Below are 19,551 nucleotides of genomic sequence, written 5' to 3'. Positions count from 1 at the left end.
AGTCAGTAATAGTGGTCTTGGGTGCAAGTCAACTATCAGTGTTGGCCACACACCCAACTGAGGAGAGTCAGCTACTGTGTTTGAAAATTACAGTCAATTCTTAATTGGTGGTGGTGGGGTGCTGGGAAGGCTCCTTCCAGAAAACTAAGACAATTCCCAAAGAACTCCTGCATAGAAAAAATCATGGCTCAAAATCAGAAACCACAATCTTAGAATTCAAACATAAACACCACCTGAAACAAACCCATCAAATCTGTGGGAAGTGGATCAGTGAATTTCTGCCAAATGCTTTTCAGAGAAGCAGAATTACAAGGTAAATAATTAGCTCTTCTCTATGGGCACCATTTTTTACATAATTCTTACTTTTGAAGAGTAAGTAATTTAAGGCTTTTTCTAACAGAAGAATATAGCAATGACTACTAAAAAGGGCTTTAAAAATGAAGGCAAATGCCAGATGCTCAAACTATGATGTGTCTAAGTACATGGCTTGACAAGCCTGCCTTGTTGAAGCTCTTTTCCAGAGAGACTTTAATGACAATGGGAAGAAAATGCATAAGAACTTAAACTGACAGAATCATTTTCAAAAACTGAAGATAAAATAACTTTGCCTAGGTTACTTTGTAATGGCATCTTCAAGGGGGCAGTGTGGGCTCAAGAGCTGAAAGGTGTGTATATATGTAACTTTGAAATGATAAACAGTTGAGAGGTATGTTAGTCCTTTTTCTGTAACTTCCTTCTACTATTCTGCTTTGCATACATGGCTCCATTTTGTTTTAAGGAGTATATTAAATCTGAAAGCTGCATTTTAAGATTGTCTTGAAGGTTTTTTGATTAATTCTGCAGTATGGTTAAACTACTAATCTCTACCTTGTTTTGTGAGGATTAACCTGTTTCCTTTTAAATGCATCCTTAAGTGATTGTTGCTTCTGTTGATTTGAAGCTGTTCTGTTTATTAACAATTAAATTTTGACTTTATAGAGGATTTCATCATTAGAAGACAACATGCAAAAAAACCTTGGGAATATTTTAATTCTCAATATTCTTCCAGGCTTTCTCTGTTTTTATGAAGTCTCTCTTTCCTGGAACAATTTCACTTTGTTTTATCACATGATATTTGAATTCCATGTCTTTGTCTAGTTCAGTTATTACAGATTAATAGGACTTCATTCTTAGTAATATTTTTCCAGAGTAAAACCTCTGATAGAGGAAATTCTTTGTAGCTGAAATGTAGAATTATTTAAGATCCTATTTGCTTTTAATTCCAGACATTTTAGGGTTTCAATTAACCAGTGTCTGACTACATAACTTAAAATATCTGTTCATAATTATAATTTTGTTAAGAATTTTTTCAGGATATATTTACAGAATTTGTACCCAACTTTGGGGTGCCATCTTCCTCATAGTACACTTGTTAAATGAGCCCCAAAGTTTGTGAAAATGAAGGAGTAGTACCTACATCATAAATGAGCGAAGCTTGTTTTTTATCCCCTTTATGTTGGGGGATTTTCTGTTTGTACATGCTTAGTTCCAGCATGTCTCTGTCATGCTCCGGCAAGGCAAATTTTATTTTTATCTTGCTTCCACTTCCCTTTGATCTGGAATTTATCCGATTCAGATACCCTAATATGGATGGGTCACCACTGTGTTCAGCATTCCTGCACTAATATAATCATTTATTTTCCTGTAAGATGGGTATTTTTTCCCTTGGTTCTGTTATCTGCTTTCTTGTTCTGTTAATACTTATCTAAATACTAATTTTGATTTAATAAAATGTTCTTTATAACAGCACTGAATCTAAGGGAATGTGACCAGCAAGTGGCTCAGATATAACTTTGTTAGCCTCTGATTTTTTGACACTTTTCTGAAAGAATGCTTCATTATCATGCAAATTGAACTGCCTGCATATGCTTCCTGGTTAATTCTTATATACTGCAAAATGTTAAAGACTTAAAACTAATTGAATTTTTTTGCAATTTTGAAGAAAAGTGGCTTAACATTTTTGGAATTTGTTTTTACACATTTTTGGCAGCTCTACATATTGTATGGAAAACAAATTTTCCCAGACTTATATAATACAATACAGTTCACATCAGACAGCAAAATACAAGCTACCCTCAGGCACGTAACCATTTGTGGGGAGGGGAAGGGAAATTCTTATAACCAAGGACCTCCTACCAAACTGAATGGAAAGCGTAGACATTGGGCCAAATTCTGTTCTGTGGTATCTGTGCCATCTCATTTGTATTGCATTATTCTAACCCAGGACAAAATGTGTCCCATTGTCTTCATAAGAAAACATTGAGAGCATATGCATCAAAAGACTTATTTTCCTGCAGTTAAAGGTCAAGAAACTCTTGATAAATAATGAACTATGAGAAAAATGTTATCTATTTATGTTAACAAAGGCTGTGCATAGTGCCTTTTGGGGGGTGATTAACAATTATCTGCCGATTGATAGGAAAAATAAATTGTTCTTTCTGCTATTATAGATTGTATCCAGTTTCAAAACTACAACATCGAGGGCAATCTGTCAACTGGTGAAGGAGTATGTTGGCCACAGGGATGGTATTTGGGATGTCAGTGTCACGAAAACTCAGCCAGTGGTGTTGGGGACGGCATCTGCTGGTAATGTTTAGTTTTAACTCCAGTATCTCTCACGATGTTTGTGTTAGATTTAGTAAGTAGTGTGATTAGATTTAAAGCATAAGTGAAAGCTTAGTTGCGTTCTATATATGAGAATGTCTTCATGGGTCTTTTATTTTAGATCTTGATTTAATTGCATTTGTTTGGCTAACTGTCCTTTCAAGTAGTTTATATAGTTACCCTGATGATAGATTTATATTAAGGAGGTTTGGCATCTTAAACTCTCTAAACAAAATGAAATGAATTTATCTGAAATTCTGTTTAGCCTGGATATATGTGGGAAAGTTCAAGTATCCTAGTTGTGTGTTAGCCTTCAGTCCTGAGTTAGCGGTGATCCACTTACAATTTAATGGCTATTCAGTGTGCTAAAAGGAATGGATGTAGTATCATTTAGGGAGCTCGTTTTTTCCCTTCTTTTCTCAAAAGTCCCATAAGGTAATTTTGGGTTGTTGTTAACTTGGAGGGTACTCACATGGGATACTACAATTGGGGGAGATGACCTATTGTTAACTGTGTACATATAGCCTGTGTCTGGTTTTGTGTGTGTTTAATGAGCCCTTTGGGAAGCAGTATCATTAATATAGTGATGACACTTCTCTTCTTTGTTTCTGTGGGATCCAGAGGTACAGTAGTGATTGCTTCCATATATTTAATTGTATGGTGTCTGAGGCATACAGTTGAAAGTAATCCTGGTTTTTGATGCTACCTAAGCATCTAGAAGCAGCTGAAGATCTGTAAGGATCACAGATTGAGGACCTTATTAATGTATATTCTCCCTCAGTTGTGAGGCAGATACTACAGCCGTCAGTTCACACTTAAATATTTTTTGGCAACAGCAGCATCACCTCCATATCAGCCCCTATCTTGGACGGACACTGAGAAAGTAAAGCTTTGTTACCTCTAGGTTGGATAATATGTTCTAATTGGTGTTACCTTGGAGAGTAGATCAGCATGTGGAGATGCTTAGTGGTGTTCAGTGTATGGAGCACTTACCATATGTGCACCACAGACTGAACTGGCTACTGCTTCTAGGTACAAATGAGTTGTTTTAATTTACAAAGCCCTGTATGTTTTAGGTCCTGATTGAACTTAGAAACATCTTTTCTCTTTTTGTTGCATCTCTGCAACAGATCATCTTGGATGCTCTTTACTTGCAATCTGAGGACTCCTAACTGTTGAAAGGCCTTCTTGAGTGAATGAAGCAAACACTCTTGTGGGTTCTGTTTAAGTTGACTTTTTTTTCCCCCCATCACTTCAGTTGTTTTTAATGTTTTAGGCATAAAAACAGCCTAAAATTGATGGGTACATAGTTCCATTCATCTTTTTCTAAGTAATAGAATACAACTTCTAGAAGTAGAACATGCCTGTCAAAACTCATCTCAAACTAACTTGTTTTAAAGTAGCAGCTTCCTGTTAAATTTTATAATTGATACTAACCATTTTTTTCAAGTTGCAGTGAATGGAAACTTTGAAAATACAATGCAGCTTTCCTTTAAGTACTTAGTCAATTGAAGCTTATTTCATTTGTCCTGCTAGCAATTATGCTTTTCACTGTAAGGCTTGTATAATAGTAGTTGAAAAATAAAATTTTGCATATACTTGAAATGCTTACAAATGCTTCTGCTTTAACCTTTGTAGACCATACTGCCTTGCTGTGGAGTATAGAAACAGGAAAGTGCCTTGTCAAATATGTAGGGCATGTTGGATCAGGTAAGAGCATACAAGGTGCTTGGAGTGGGGTTTGGGTGCACATATATATGTATGTGTATGTATGTATACATATACACATACATACATGTTAATCTTTCTATAATGCCTTCCATTATAAATGTTCCCAACTCTATTAGAAAATTCCATTGTAAAGCTTCCCTAATCTTTGTCTTATAAAAATGTTTTCTGACAATGTTCCTCTTTAAAGCTAACCTGTAAAATACTTCTATCAATGTTGAGAATAAAATACATTATACAGACAAAAACTGTTAAAAGAACACTATTAAGATTGCCAAGTCATGCACTCCAAATGTAGAATATGCTAGAATCAAGATGGCCTGTGCAACCTTTAATTTATAATATCTGCGTGTTCCACAAGCATGAACTTAGTTTTACAATCCTCCATTGAGATGAGGAGATATTATGTCCATTTTACAGGTCCAACAGAAAATAGCTTACAGTGCTGCACAATGCTGATTCATTACCAAAAAAGGTCTGTCCTGTGCACTGAATGAAAGAGATCGTATGGGAAAAAAAGTCTTTAATTACATAATCACATCTTATCATAATGCATATGCACAAGGCAGACAAATAAAGGTTGCACAGGTGGATTTTCACTGGAATAGCAAACGGCACATCCTTGACATAACAGCATCCCTGTTTTCAAATTTCAAGTCCTTGCACCAAAGCGGAGAATGCTAGCTTTTCTCAAAGAAAGTTGACAGATTTTTTTAACGTGGGCAAAATGTATCTTTTTTTCCTAGCCTTATTCTTGGAAATTGCAGAATTGTTTTGGCTGAAATTATCTAATAATACTCACTTGGAGGCAGACACCTGGCATGAAAATTTTAGCCTGAACAGTTAGTTTTTCAAAGTTATAAGCAGTCAAAAACAGAGTCATATGATGGGAAGCATCTGGCAAACCTGATAATGGGAGGTGATGCCTGCCCCGCGTATAATAGGTAACTCTTAAATGTATTTGATTCTTTTGAAAACATATAAAAATGAATAATATTGTAATTAAAACATGCTTTGTTACTACCTGGGCTTTTGAATATCTCAAGCTGCCAGGGATATGGTAGCTTTTATAAAAATCATGTTGAAAGTTTCAACCACTTCATTTGTTTGCAGATGTTCATTTTTGAGTTACTAAGTTACTAAATGTGAAAGTTATAAAGGTTCTAGTCAATTTTATTAAAACAAACAATTAAAATTTATTTAGTTTATATGCAGAACACTTAAACACAATGAAGGTCCTAAATTATCATGTTAATACAATTCTCATTGACTTGTATGATTCTCTTAATTCATACTCTGTGAGCAATTAAAATGGAATACATCAGATGTAAAGTAGAACAGCAATAATCATTGCAATGTGGAACTGATTCTGTGAATTAATAATTATAAACAATTTCAGGGCTAGCTTTGTAAATATATTACAAAAACCCCAAGAACTCGTTTAAAAAATTTCCATAATATTTTTAAATTACAGGCATTCTAAAAAATTAAACAACTTTTTACTAAATAGAGTAGTTACTCTAAGTGACAGTTTTTTCGTGAAGCATTTCAGAAGGGCAATATACAGATACAAAAAAAATTATTAGAAATGTGTAGTGAACAAATATGTTTGACCCTCAGCTGTTGGAACATAGTCTAAAGGATTTATTGGCATTCTACTTTGGTAGGCCTAATATTGGCCTCTGCTATTGCAAGGTTATGTTCTATTTAACATGATGTTTCACCAGCACTTATCAGTAACTTGGTAGGAAGTTGTTTGATTGAAGTCCTTCAGCAAACAACTAATTCTTTACTGAGGCCAAAGAGGAAGATGAAAAAGCTAGCATGAAATCTAGTGTACGTTCCTTGTTCAAACGTAAAAATGAATTTAATACAATAACTCTAGTATAAAGAGTTCTTCATTACCTTACATTATTCAATACTGAGTGTGAAGACTTCTATGGTCCTGCAAATGTATGTGGATCTTAAGGAATTTTCACTAAAGTAGAAAAAGGTCCATCTGCCAGCCATAAGGAATCCCGAGGTTACTTGTATTACTTGCTCATGTCATTAAACATTAAATATTTCTGCTGTATCCACTAGGTGGCTTATTTATTTGTAGTCACAGTGAGAAACTTTTATCTTTGTGTATAAACTAGTCTACTTAGGTTTATGAGGCTAATAATTTTAGAATCATAGAATTGTAGGACTGGAAGGGACCTCGAGAGGTCTAGTCCAATCCCCTGCACTCAAGGCAGGACTAAGTATTCTCTAGATCAGGGGTCGGCAACCTTTTAGAAGTGGTGTGTCGAGTCTTCGTTTATTCTCTTTAATTTAAGGTTTCGCGTGCCAATAATACATTTTAACGTTTTTTAGAAGGTCTCGCTCTATAAGTCTTTATATTGTATAACTAAACTATTGTCGTATGTAAACAAGGTTTTCAAAATGTTTAAGAAGCTTCATTTAAAATTAAATTAAAATGCTGATCTTACACTGCCGACCCGCTCAGCCCATTGCTGGCCTGGGGTTCCGTTCACCTAGGCCGGCAGCAGGATGAGCGGGGCCTGCGGCAGGGACCCCGGCTGGCAGGGGGCTGGCAGCCAGAACCCCAGACCGGCAGGGGGCTGAGCGGGGCCAGTGGCCGGGACCCTAGACCAGCAGTGGGCTGAGTGGCTCAGCCCGCTGCCGCTCAGTCCCCTGCCGGTCTGGGGTTCCGTCTGCCGGCTCCTGTCAGCCAGAGTCCCGGCTGCCGGCCCCGCTGAGCCCGCTGCCGGTCGGGGGTCCTGGCCCTGTCCACATAGAGTAGGTACCTACCTTCTCCCTGGTTCTAGCCATTTTGTTCCTCTCTCTGCACTGAGATGAGGGTGGGAGTGTGCTGAGACCAGGGCTGGGGGTGAAGGAGCAGGTTGGGGTGCAGGTCTGGCCAGGAGCTAGAATGAGGGAAGGGGCTCAGGGTTGGGGCAGGAGGTTTGGGTGTGGAGCGCTTACCTGGGAAGCTCCCATTTGGTGTGAGGGGTGCAGGTAGGAATGTGGGGGGTGTGTGTGCAGGAGCTCCCATTTGGTGCTCAGGACAGGGGGCTGGGTATGTGTAGGGGGTGCCGAAGTCAGGGCTGGGGTTGTGGGGGGGTGCAGGGGTCAGGGCATGGGGCTGGGGTGTGTGGGGGTGAGGGCAGAGGGCTGGGTGTGTGTGAGGAGGGTTCAGGAGTCAGGGCAGAGGGCTGGGGGTGTGTGAGGGGGGTGCAGGGGTCAGGGCTGGGGGGTGTGGAGGTTCAGGGCAGGGGGCTGGGGTGTCTGTGAGGGGATGCAGGAATCAGGGCAGAGGGCTGGGGGTGTGGGCTGGGGTCGTGGGGATGCTCCCAGCCCCCTGCCCCGAGCGGCTCACGGCAGGGGGCTGGAGGGAATATCCCCGATTCCACCTCCCTCCACAAGGTCCCCGGAGCAGAGAGTGTGCTTTGGTTCCGCTTTTCCCTCTCCCCCTCGGTAGCAAGGGCTGTCAGCTGATGGGCCGCAGGGAGGGAGAGAAGGAGGGACAGGAATCCAGCACGCTGGGAAAAGAGGTGTGGGGGGAGCTTGCCTGCTCTGCAAGGAGAGAGTGGTGGGTGGGGGGCAGAAAAGAACAGGCCGGGCAGGAATTTTGATGGCATGCTGCTGTCTGCCGGGGTCTGGCAGACAGCAGCATGCCATTTAAAAGCTGGCATGTGTGCCATAAGTTGCCAACCCCTGATCTAGATAATCCCTAACAGGTGTCTAACTTGTCCTTAAAAATCTCCAGTGACAAAGATTCCACAACCTCCCTAGGCAATTTATTCCACCCTGACAATTAAGAAGTGTTTCCGAATGTCCAATCTAAACTGCTGTTACTGATTTTAAGCCTGTTGTTCCTTGTCCTATCCTCAGAGGTTAAAGAGAACAATTTTTCTCCCTCCTCCTTGTAACAACCTTTTATGTACTAGAAAACTTTTATGTGCTCCCCTCAGTCTTCTCCAGACTAAACAAACCCTTTCCCTCATAGGTCTCAACATTCAATCATTTTTGTTCCTCTTCTCTGGACTTTCTTGAATTTTTCCACATCTTTCCAGAAATGTGTCACCCAGAATGGACACAATACTCTTATATGAGGCCTAATCAGCGCGGAGTAGAGCAGAAGAACTACTTCTCATGTCTTGTTTATAACACTTCTGCTAATACATCCCAGAATGTTTTGCCTTTTTTTTTTTTTTTTTGGCAAGTGTTACACTGTTGACTCATATTTAGCTTGTGATTCTCTATGCCCCCAAGATCCCTTTCCACAGTATTCCTTCCTAGTTAGTCATTTCCTATTTTGTATGTGTGCAACTGATTGTTACCTCCTAAGTGGAATACTTTGCATTTGTCCTTATTGAATTTCATCCTATTTACTTCAGACGATTTCTCCAGTTTGTCGAGATCATTTTGAATTTTAATCCTATCTTTCAAAGCTCTTGCAACCCATCCAACTTGGTAACATTCACAAACTTTGTAAGCGTACCCTCTATGCCATAATCTAAATCACTGATGATGATATTGAACAGAACCGGACCCCACTCGATATGCCCTTGCAGCTTTACTCTGAGCCAGTGATAAATACTCTGAGGGAACAGTTTTCCAAACAGTTATGCACCCACCTTATAGTAGTTCCATCTAGGTTGTATTTCCCTAATTTTTATATAAGAAGGTCATGCAAGACCTTATTAAAAATCTTTTGAAAGTCAAGATATACACAACCATCATTTCTCCCCTGTTCACAAGGCTTGTTACAGTTCAAAGAAAGCTGCTCGGTTGGTTTGATATGATTTGTTCTTCACAAATCCATGCTGACTAGTACTTATAACATACTATCTTATCACAAGCCTTTAGGATAAAATTTGACTGTTCAAATGTTTTTACCATTTAAGCTGACTTCTTTTCTAAAAGATTTTTTCCTGTAACTTTCGCCTAAAATTTGGTTTTGTTTTACACAGTAAATTCTATAAAGTTCCATCCAACGGAGCAAGTAGCCCTTACAGGTATGTAGAATTTTTGTTTCATGAATTGTGCGAGTCGTAAGAAAGTAAAAACAAACCACTCTTTACTATAACACTGTGTGTTAGCTCTTGCTGAGTAGTAGATATTTTTGATGTTATCCCCATCTTTCCCTCTCCAATTCCCTACTATTTATTAACTCATTCTAATTTAATAAGCTTTTGGTGCAGAGATCATGTCTTTTCTGATTTGGGAAATATCTAGTAGTCCTTAGTATGCAGATGGGAATAATAAATATCTCATTGCCATTTTACATTTTTATTTTCTATTCTAATTTTCTTCAAATAAAGAAAAACCTAATGATAGTTTCTTCATTAATATTAAAAAGTATCGACTTCAAAAGGCAATAATGGAACGATGTTCTCTGTATAGTGGCTGATATGTTATGAGTGTGACAACTTTTTCATTGGCCATAACATCGTCAATACAGCATCGTGTTCAAATCTGTAGGATGTGGTTAATCCTATGGTTCATATGATTCAGAGTTAAGGTGCTAGCTTTAGGATTCAAGAGACTGGGATTCAGTTGCCTGTTTTGCTACAGGCTGCCTGTGTGACCTCTGGGGCAAGTTACTTAATATCTCTGTGCCTTACTTCCCCATAGGTAAATGGACATAATGGAACTTCCCTGCTAAACAGGGGTGATGAGGAAAAACATGTTCAAGATTGGGAGGCATACAAGGGTTATGGGGACCATATACATACCTATGAAAGTAAATATTTCTTCCCAGACAATCTTTTGTGGTGGATTTTCTCTAGCATTTATAGTTGAATCTGCTCAAGCTTAGAGTTATGTAATAGCTAGAGCCCTACCAAAATCACAGGTCCATTTTGGTCAATTTCATGGGCACAGAATTTTAAAAATTGTAAATTTTCAGATTTAAACATCTGAAATCATGAATTTCAGTGGTGTAGCTGTAGCAGTCCAGACCCAAAACGGGGTTCTGTGGGGGGGATTTGCAAGGTTATTGTAGGGGGGTCGCAGTATTGCCATTCTTACTTCTGTGCTGCTGCTGGCGGTAGCGCTGCCTTCAGAGCTGGGCGGCTGGAGAGCGGTGGCTGCTGGCTGGGCGCCCAGCTCTGAAGGCAGCGCCGCTGCCAGCAGCAGCGCAGAAGTAAAGGTGACATGGTATGGTATTGTCACCCTTACTTCTGCGCTGCTGCTAGTGGTGGCACCCCTACAATAACCTTGTGATTCCTCTCTCTAAAACCCCCCTCATCACCACCCAGTAGCCCCTTTTTGGGGTGGGACCCCCTCGTCTCCCCCATGAAAACCTGAATAGTACAGGGTAAAAGTAGACAAAAGACCAGATTTCATAGGGGAGACAAGATTTCATGGTCTGTGACGTGTTCTTCATGGCCGTGAGTTTGGTAGAGCCCTAATAGCAGTAAGGTTGAAATACTGTAGCAATTATAAACCTCATTTTCCTTCCTCCAAAAGCCAAAGCTGAGTTTTCTCTGTTTAATTTGAAGTTGCTCAAACAAGCCACTTTTGAGATATGGGATGCTGAAAAATGGCAAAGTTCTTAACCTCTAGCTATTTCTACACTGTCCTCTAGTATGAAGTGAATTTATAATGGAAAGAAATAAACCCAGAATGCTGAAGGTAGGAAATTATCAGATAAAGTTTTAACACCAACCTTGAGTGCACCCTTGTTTCTACCAATCCTCCTCCTTCTAGCATCACTGTAGGGCCTCAAATCCTCATGAAAAAACATGCCAAAGAATACTCCTCATTTAAATCTACCAACCACATGTGCTGGAGATTCCACTATGAGCCAGAAGCCATCTCGCTTCCTACTTTCTCATAGGCGCAGTAACAGAGATCAGCTTGTACCCTTTTCTTATTACATAGTTGGGCAGCAGATCCCACAATATCCTGTGTACTTTCATAAGAACTTGAAATCCTCATGGAATGTACCTTGTATAGGCCACGGGTGCGTGAGAGTTACCTTGTTTCTAATTCACATATGCTATCAAGATTTAGTTTTCCTTGTTGCAGCAACTGGTAGGTCTGTAACCTTACAAAATTTGATGCTACATTGAGCTACTTAAGGTAGAAACATATTTGTTGGTTTGAATTCTTCTTATAATCATACTTAATTTTTGTGTCTGATGATAAAAATCCTTGGATGACAATGGGAAAGAAGATGGGGAGAAAATTCCTTTTTATTTCCTAAAACATTGAGGACACATCAGTTGTTTTACTGATAAATAAAATCCATATTAAAATTTGCTAGTAACATCTTAGTGTTTTGGAACAGAAGACTAATAAAATGTTCACGTATACACTGTTTTCAACAGTATGTTTTCCCGAAAAGAAAGTGAATGTTTTCATTTTAAGAGTAATTAAGTTGGATGACTTCTCCCCTTTTGCATAATGAATCATGTTCTCAGCAAACTGTCAAGCCTTGGAAACAACCATTTATGCTGAGTCTTACCAAAATTTGTGAGGAAAAAAGTGTTGTTCATACAGCGTAGCCAAAATGTGAAAACAAAACATTTTCTGTATTGTGTTTATGCAAATATACTTATTCAGTTTATTTCTGTGCAGCATCTGGAGACCAGACGGCTCACATTTGGAGATATATGGTACAGTTGCCCATGCCTCAGCCAACAGCAGACTGCAATGTAAGCAATAAAGTTACACAGACTAAAAAATGATCCTAGGTCAACTTCATCCAATTTAGGTGGCATAATTACATGTAGAAGTGTAATAGACACTCTTATTTCAAGGGATATTTTCAACTCAAATTTGGCCCAAATGTTACATTTTTGTGAAAAGACAATTACAAAACTCTGTGGTCAATAGATTAATTTCTGTGGCCTTCCTTTTGTGTTTCCAAGACACACATTGCAGCACTGAATCTGAAAGTGCAACTGACTTCATTGATTTTTAATTTCCAAATAAAGAGAATTGCATAATTAAACAGAACAGTGACAAGTAAAATTTTGCATTGTAATCCAAAATATAGTTGTTAATAAAGTTTGTATAAAATGAGATTAAAGTTGAGTGGACCTCTAACCATGTTCAAAAAAAATTGTTGAGGCACATTAGTAGGTTGTTTATGGGTCCATATGTATCAGTCTTAACTAGCATGAATAATGAACTGGTATTCAGGATTTAGCTTTATCTTGTATCCATTCATCAATACTTAGACTGAATTCAGCAGCAGTTCACTAATTTGTACTAATAACAGCGAGACTTATTATGGATTACCAAACTTCCTGAATTAGTCCCTGATCCTGAAAATGCTTAAATATGGGACTATTCACAAATGTAAAATTATTCACATTTAGTGAGTCTTACAGTATCTGGGTTTACGTAAGTCCCAAATTCAGCAAAGCACTTATGTATGGGCCTCAAAGAGATTTAAATATATGTTTTAAAGTTAAGCATGTGCTTAAGTTCTTTTCTGAATTGGGGCCTAAGTGAACAAATATAATAAGGATAACGCCTCTATGTATTTCATTATTTTAGTAAATATAGATCAGTTTTAGTCTACATTTTTTGATTTTAAAACATTATACAGATGTACTATAGTACATTTTCTAAAAGTAGTGTAATATTAGTTATTATGGTCTCACTTCAGTCTTTTGATATTAAATCTTTGCCAAGAACTAGGGAGAAACTGTCAGTTATCACAGACACCTGCTAACTTAATTTTGCTAATCCACAAAGCTGCTGTGTTCTACGGTACAGATTCTGGTCCAGTGTTTTCTTTGATCTGCCAAATATACAAAATCTAATGAGACTGAGCTCCATCAGGGTATTTGTATGTGCTATACATTTTGGGTATGTCTACACAGCAGAGGAAAACCTGGGGCTGGCCCATGCCAGCTGACTCGGGCTTTTTCTTTGCTGTGTGGGCATTTTCTTTGAGGCTGAAATGTGCCAGTTACCACACAAGAAACCCTAGTTTTTTGTTGCATGTATAACTTAAAGGTATGGTCTTCCATTGTATGAGGTATCTTCACCCACCTTTCTGGTCTATGGTACTAGTGTATCTGGATTTCAGGCCCACTCTGACATCTGTGACCTATGCATAGGGTAAGTTAGATGGTGTACAGGTTAATGTCCAGTCTGTCCTTGGAGGCTAGGGTATGTAGGAATTGTTAGTGTGATAATGGCACAGTAGGATTTCAGATGTGAGAGACTAGTCTGTTTTAACTTTGATTCTCATGCACTTGTGCTACAGTGTTTCGATTACAAACACTGTAAAGGAATGTTTCATTCCAGTGGTGTCTTTGACATGTTTAAAATTTCAGTGGAAACACTTCTAGAGGTGTTTAAAACCTTTTTTTAATAACTGAAATTTGGGACCTAAATTGCTAGTGTTCTGTTGATTTTTGTTAACCACATAACCTTTTATCAATCCCTCTAACTTGTTATCAAACCAAATACTCCTACCTAAAAAAATAAAGCTGTGTAAAAGTATGTTTAAACTGGATATTTTGCTAGTGGATTTCTGTGCAAAGAATCCTATACCCTAGTTCCATAAATTACGGACAAAACAGAATAGTGAGCTAATATGTGACTTAGTCAAGCAATGAGTGGATATGCAGTTAATACTGTCAGTATTTCTATTGTAACCTTCCATTTTTAGCTGTCTGAATGCCAGCCATTTCAGATAATTTCTCACTCATCTGTCATGGCAAATATAAATTCCCTTTCAAGTTAGCAAGGATATATTTTAGATTTTCAGAGAGAGAGAGAGCCCGTTTCTCCAGTCAGTTTAGCTAGTGGCAAAGGTTGAGTGGAAATTTTTACCAAACTCAAGGTGAAAATTTTAATGATATATGGTGGTTTACTTGTTTTGGCACTTTCCATTATCAAAGATCTATACAAATGCTCCTCCTCGCATCCAAATCTGGTAGGAAAGTAGCGTTTTCATTTTGCAAATGAAAAAATGAAGGGGATGTCTACACTGTGAAGGCTATACTGGAATAGCTACAGTGCCATAGCTATGCTGGTATAACCCTGTTGAAGAGTTAAAGGGGTAATAGATTCATAGATTCCAAGGCCGGAAGGGACCACTGTGATCATCTAGTCTGATGTCCTGTATAACAAAGGCCATAAAACTTCCCCAAAACAGTTCCTAGAGTAGATCTCCAAAACATCCAATCTTGATTTAAAAATGGTCAGTGAAGGAGAATCCACCTGCACCTTCGTAAATTGTTTCAATAGTTCATTACTCTCACTTAAAAGGTATACACGTTATTTACATCTAACTGGTATGTGTGCACCATCCATGCATTGATCGCATGTCTTGTGGCTCTCTGTAAAGCATCGATCTCATGCCTTGTTGCATACTGTGTGTGCACTCATTAAATTAATCTCTTGGTGTGTATGTAATGGGTTGACAGTAAACTTGGATGATTTCGCTTACTCCCACCTGTCTTCCCTGCATCGCCAGCCTTTTCTGCATGGGGGACCAAATCCCGATATGATTTGGGTTGAGAACAGGGGAAGTTCCAAAATTCATAGAATGACATTTGACTCACCCAGCATGTGGAGGAGGAGTGGGGTGTAAGGGGAAGAGTGTGTCTGGATCTGGTGTTTGATCTCAGCTCATTATAAGGCTCAGGATTCTGAATCTCTGATTTCCCAGATCTTGGGGGTGCTGGAAACTTGGCAGGAAGATGCTGGGGTGTCTCTATTGGGGAGCTGCCTGGGAATATGCTTTGGCCCTGGGTGCTGTCGAGTCCTGTTCCGTTATGCAGTGGGATTTGTCAGCAAAAGTGAAAGTAAAATGAGAGAGGCTTGGACTTGGTCCCCAGGAAGCTGCTTGGGGTGCTTTGGAGTCAAGGGGATGCAGAGACTCATAGGGAAGGTGGGGAGCGAGGTAACCCCCAAAGCTCAGCCCTCTCCGGAGAAACTTCAGTTGAGGAGGAGGCACCACTACCATGTGCAATCCAAGTCAAAGTGGCACTGGGGATGTAGCCACTGGACCTATCAGGAGCCCAGCCAGCCCTGGAGGAAGTGCTTGGCCCTTGCTTTCCTCCTTCAACCACAGACCCCCAGGAAAGGAGGCTCAGCAGTGCCTGGTGCTGGTGGATACAGTGAGGCTCTGATTTGTAGCTGGGACAAGGCACAGGAGCTGCTGTGGGATGGGAAGTGGAGCAGTTGCTCGTGTTGGGGAGGCACCGGGATCCTAAACACCAGCTGCAGATAGGCCATGTGGAGTAAGAAATGGGGAGGGGCAAGGTCTATGGTGACTGTGATCTGATGCCTCCTCCTAGACCCCTCTCTGCCTCCACATCCTCCCCTCTCTTGATTTTGCCCCTTACACGTCTCTGTGACTCTACATATATTTGCCTTCAACTCCTCTGCTTCCCCCTACATCCCTCAGTAATACTGTAAATGCTATTTACCCTAATTATTTAGCGCTTAATCATAATATACAGCTCAGTGTCATCTGAGAGATACATAAGTTCTAGTGAAATATAGTGCATTACCAAGGAGTAGCTTACACTACAAAGGCTTTTTTGGAACAGCTGTACTGGTATAGTTATACCAGCAGAGCCCCTTAGTGGAGATGCAGCTTATACCAGCAAAAGGAATACTCTACGGTTAAACCATCTCCCCCATGTATAGCTGTCTGTGTATAGTTTTTGTTTTGTTTTTGTTTTGTTTTTGCTGGTATTGCTGTGTCAAGGGAGTGGTTTTTTGGAGTACAAGTTTCCATTGATAAATAGAAAAAATGTTCATATTTATACTTTTGTGATTAACAGCAAATGTCTGGGGAAGATGAAATTGAGTTTTCAGATAAAGATGAACCTGATGGAGATGCAGATGGTTCCAGTGACTGTCCCACTATCCGAGCTCCCTTAACTTCCCTGAAAAGCCATCAAGGAGTAGTCATAGCAGCTGACTGGTTGGTTGGAGGGAAGCAAGCTGTAACAGCTTCCTGGGATAGGACAGCAAATCTGTATGATGTGGAGACATCTGAACTTGTCCATTCACTGACAGGTATCTCTTTGCTTATATGAAAGCTTTTTAAGGTTGCTGGTTTGTTTCTTGGTAATGATCACTCCTTCCAGACATCACAATCTTCTGGGTGAGTAATGTGTCTTTTTGGGGCAGGCAGGGACTTAAAAAACATAAGCATAAATATTACATCACTATTTGTGTATGATATTAATTCCTTGAATGCCATGAACATGTAATTCTTCTTCTTCGAGCATCTGGTATAACCTATAAAACTGAGCAATTGTTTTTGAAACTTAGTGCTGCAGTTTTTCTTAGTACTTCTTAAGTTCTGTTTTTCATTGTTGTGCTACTTTAGGTAGCAGTAATATATGGCTACTTAATGGTCAGATTAAATGACTAGTCATTAAATTGTAACTTTCAAATACAGCTCTAAATGAGTGCAACAGCAGTAACATTACTAATTACTGTTACCAGACCAATTACTATTTTTTTACAAAAATTCTGTCTGATCAGCGTTTCATTCCAAATGTTTGTGGAAATGAAAAGTCTTGCGTTTTCGTTACCTTAAATGTTCTCATCTGTGGTTGTAGGGCATGACCAAGAGCTAACCCATTGTTGTACACATCCCACTCAACGTCTTGTGGTGACATCATCACGTGATACAACCTTCCGTCTGTGGGATTTCAGAGATCCTTCTATCCATTCTGTGAATGTCTTTCAGGGCCACACAGAGTAAGTGACAGTTGCTTCACAGGTTTTTTACGTATTTAGAATGGATGAATGTATTGAGTTGATAAACTGTACCAAAAGATTCCTGTACTTTTTATGATATTAAGACCATCTCTGTGTTAGTTTAGTAAACTTTGCCTTTCACAGAAACCCTTTAATACTCTCCTGCAAATGTAATACTGGCATTAAATGCTAAAAAAGCAATAATTGCACTTGCTTGTTGCTGCTTACACAATAGGTCTCTTTTTAATTAGGCATCTTTAATAAGTAGTTCATACTCTTTACATTTAAATTTACTGTAGATGCTTGTTTAAGCAGTGTTGTGTGTAGTTTAGGAACACTGCTGTAAAATATTGATTAAGAGAAATTTCCCCTCCCTTATTTGTTGTAGTCTTAATTGTGAAATAAAGGTGACTTATACAGAGCCAAGAAAACAAATTCAAGGCAACATTTTAAATTTCTATACTCTTTTTCATTTTGCAGTAATTTTTAACTTCACAACTTATACTTACAAATTAGACGCATGCAAATATTTCAGACACTGTTTCATTATCCAAAATGACTGATGTGTTTAAAACTTTTGTGATGAGTTTTGGGATTTGATGCTGATCTGCTGGCTTCTACTGAAGATAAGCGGAAGTCGCTGTATGAGTCTCTGAATATGGTAGCAAAGCATACCCTTTTTTGAAGTAAAACAAAAATGAGGGAGGTGAGGAAAGCAGAAGGCAAACATCCTAAATATCTTACCCAAATTAGAAAGTGGTATAGATTTAAAAGCCCTTGTTGCTTGTGAAGTTTGAAAGCAAAGCTTGACTACCAGAGGATGTGTGTGTGGGGGCAGGGGTTCCCAAAAGGTGAGCACTGACTTAAATAGGAGTTTCCTTTTATTCTCAATTAGATATTTCATTGTTGCTTAATGATAATTTGAAATTTACTGTATCAATAGTTTTTGTAAGTGTCCACCTCCTTGTTCCAAACTCAGATACTTCCAAACTATGATGGGTGCCAGTGTATCACAATTAGCCATTTACTGATCTGTTTTTTCCTTACAGTAGAGTAGACTGAACCATGGCCTGAGGGCTTGAATTAGTTTGTAGACTTGTTAATTGTGGCCTATACATAAGAGGAATTAGGTTTTGTGCTGCTCATACTCATTTCCCCTGTGCTTTAATACTCACAGATTATATATACTGAGCACAGAGGGAAGAAATGTGATTTGAAAATTAATGTTTTACTGGTGTACGAGATTCCTCACTATATGCTCAGTGATGTCAAATGGCATGAATCTTGAGAGGCTGGAAAAGCTGAAAAGGATCGAAGACTGAAGATGAAAAATTACCATCTGAACTATTGCAGATTGTGGTGGGGGCTATGTTTTTAACACTAGAGACAAATTTTGACCATTTTTTGGTCACACTTTCTTCAGCTTTCAACCACCACTCCTGTCTCCATTTGTCTTCCCTTTTTGTGTCATTCTTTTGTATGTTTGTCACCTTTAGAGTCCTGCATCGGAGTTTGGTCAGCATTATCTGACTGATTTGATATAGCACTTTCTCTCCTGCCAATAGTTAATTTAGAAAACTCTTACTTTACTGTATATCAGTTTTATTTATCTACTTTATTTTTGGTACCTTTTATGTCAGAAGAATGCTTTTACAGCCTTAGATCCTAGAGATGCTTAGAATTCTTACTTTGTGGAAGAGATGATGCTTTGCTCTAAGCAGGATATTATACCTGAGAGAGATCCTAAGCTTGCTTGTAAGAGGAAAGCGCGTAGTTCATAGATGACATACTTCTGGTCCGTTTGTCTGTTTTTATGTGCTGCGCATAAGTCCCACAATGTGCTAGCATAGCTGGGTATGCTCTGCTCCCATTATGTAGCGTGGGAGCAGCTCTTTTGCCTACTGGAATGAGGTATAACAGAAGGACTTGATGGAGGTGTAAATTACCCCATTGTAGCACTGAGAATTTTATTAGGCTCACACATTAAAAGGTATAGTGCATTTGTCATGGTGACAAGGCTAGCTGCCTCTCCCCCTTGGGATCTCTGAGTGCAGCCCATCAGGTGTTGGGCCTCTTGTGTCTTTACCTATCCAGGATTGGAATTTTGCAGTTCTCCCACTCGTAGCCCATGTCATGGCTTAAAGTACTTGTGTATTCATTGTTATCAGCCAGAGGTCTGAATTAGGCACCTGTGATTCTTCCCTTTGGGAATCTGGACCAGTGGTATATAGTGACCATAAGCTTTCTTACATTAGAAGTACTGTTTGTTTAGCAGTAGGAACAAATCTTTTAGAGAAAAAGGGTTTTCAAACAGTCTGCTTGCATGTCTATCTTACCTAAAGTCTTAGTACTCCTTGATGGTAACCTAAAGTAGGCCAAACTATTTCTTCATCCCCAACGGTTTCCTGTGTGTAGCTTATTCCACTGAACAACTACAGGCTCTCTTGAGAGAGTGTCACTTTAAATTCTGGGAGTGGGTAGTTTTTTGTTTTTTGA

The 19,551-nt window shown here is 39.1% G+C and overlaps 1 protein-coding gene across 5 annotated transcripts in view; it reads left to right on the top strand.

Moving 5' to 3' along the window:
* The window catches only part of WDR37 (WD repeat domain 37), a 64,655-nt gene that overhangs the window by 23,938 nt on the left and 21,166 nt on the right, over nucleotides 1–19,551 (top strand). For all 5 annotated transcript variants that reach the window (XM_037891016.2, XM_027830995.3, XM_043541500.1 and 2 more), the window contains 6 exons: nucleotides 2,490–2,625; nucleotides 4,282–4,353; nucleotides 9,330–9,374; nucleotides 11,944–12,020; nucleotides 16,125–16,362; nucleotides 16,914–17,055. In XM_037891016.2, coding sequence (XP_037746944.1) covers nucleotides 2,490–2,625; nucleotides 4,282–4,353; nucleotides 9,330–9,374; nucleotides 11,944–12,020; nucleotides 16,125–16,362; nucleotides 16,914–17,055 — 710 coding nt within the window. The remainder of the gene's footprint in view (nucleotides 1–2,489; nucleotides 2,626–4,281; nucleotides 4,354–9,329; nucleotides 9,375–11,943; nucleotides 12,021–16,124; nucleotides 16,363–16,913; nucleotides 17,056–19,551) is intronic.

This window comes from Chelonia mydas, chromosome 2 (genome assembly GCF_015237465.2).
Source record: "Chelonia mydas isolate rCheMyd1 chromosome 2, rCheMyd1.pri.v2, whole genome shotgun sequence".
In the NCBI taxonomy this organism is placed as follows: Eukaryota; Metazoa; Chordata; order Testudines; family Cheloniidae; genus Chelonia; species Chelonia mydas.
Note: the sequence above shows the minus strand (reverse complement) of the source record. Positions and strands in the feature narration are given on the sequence as shown.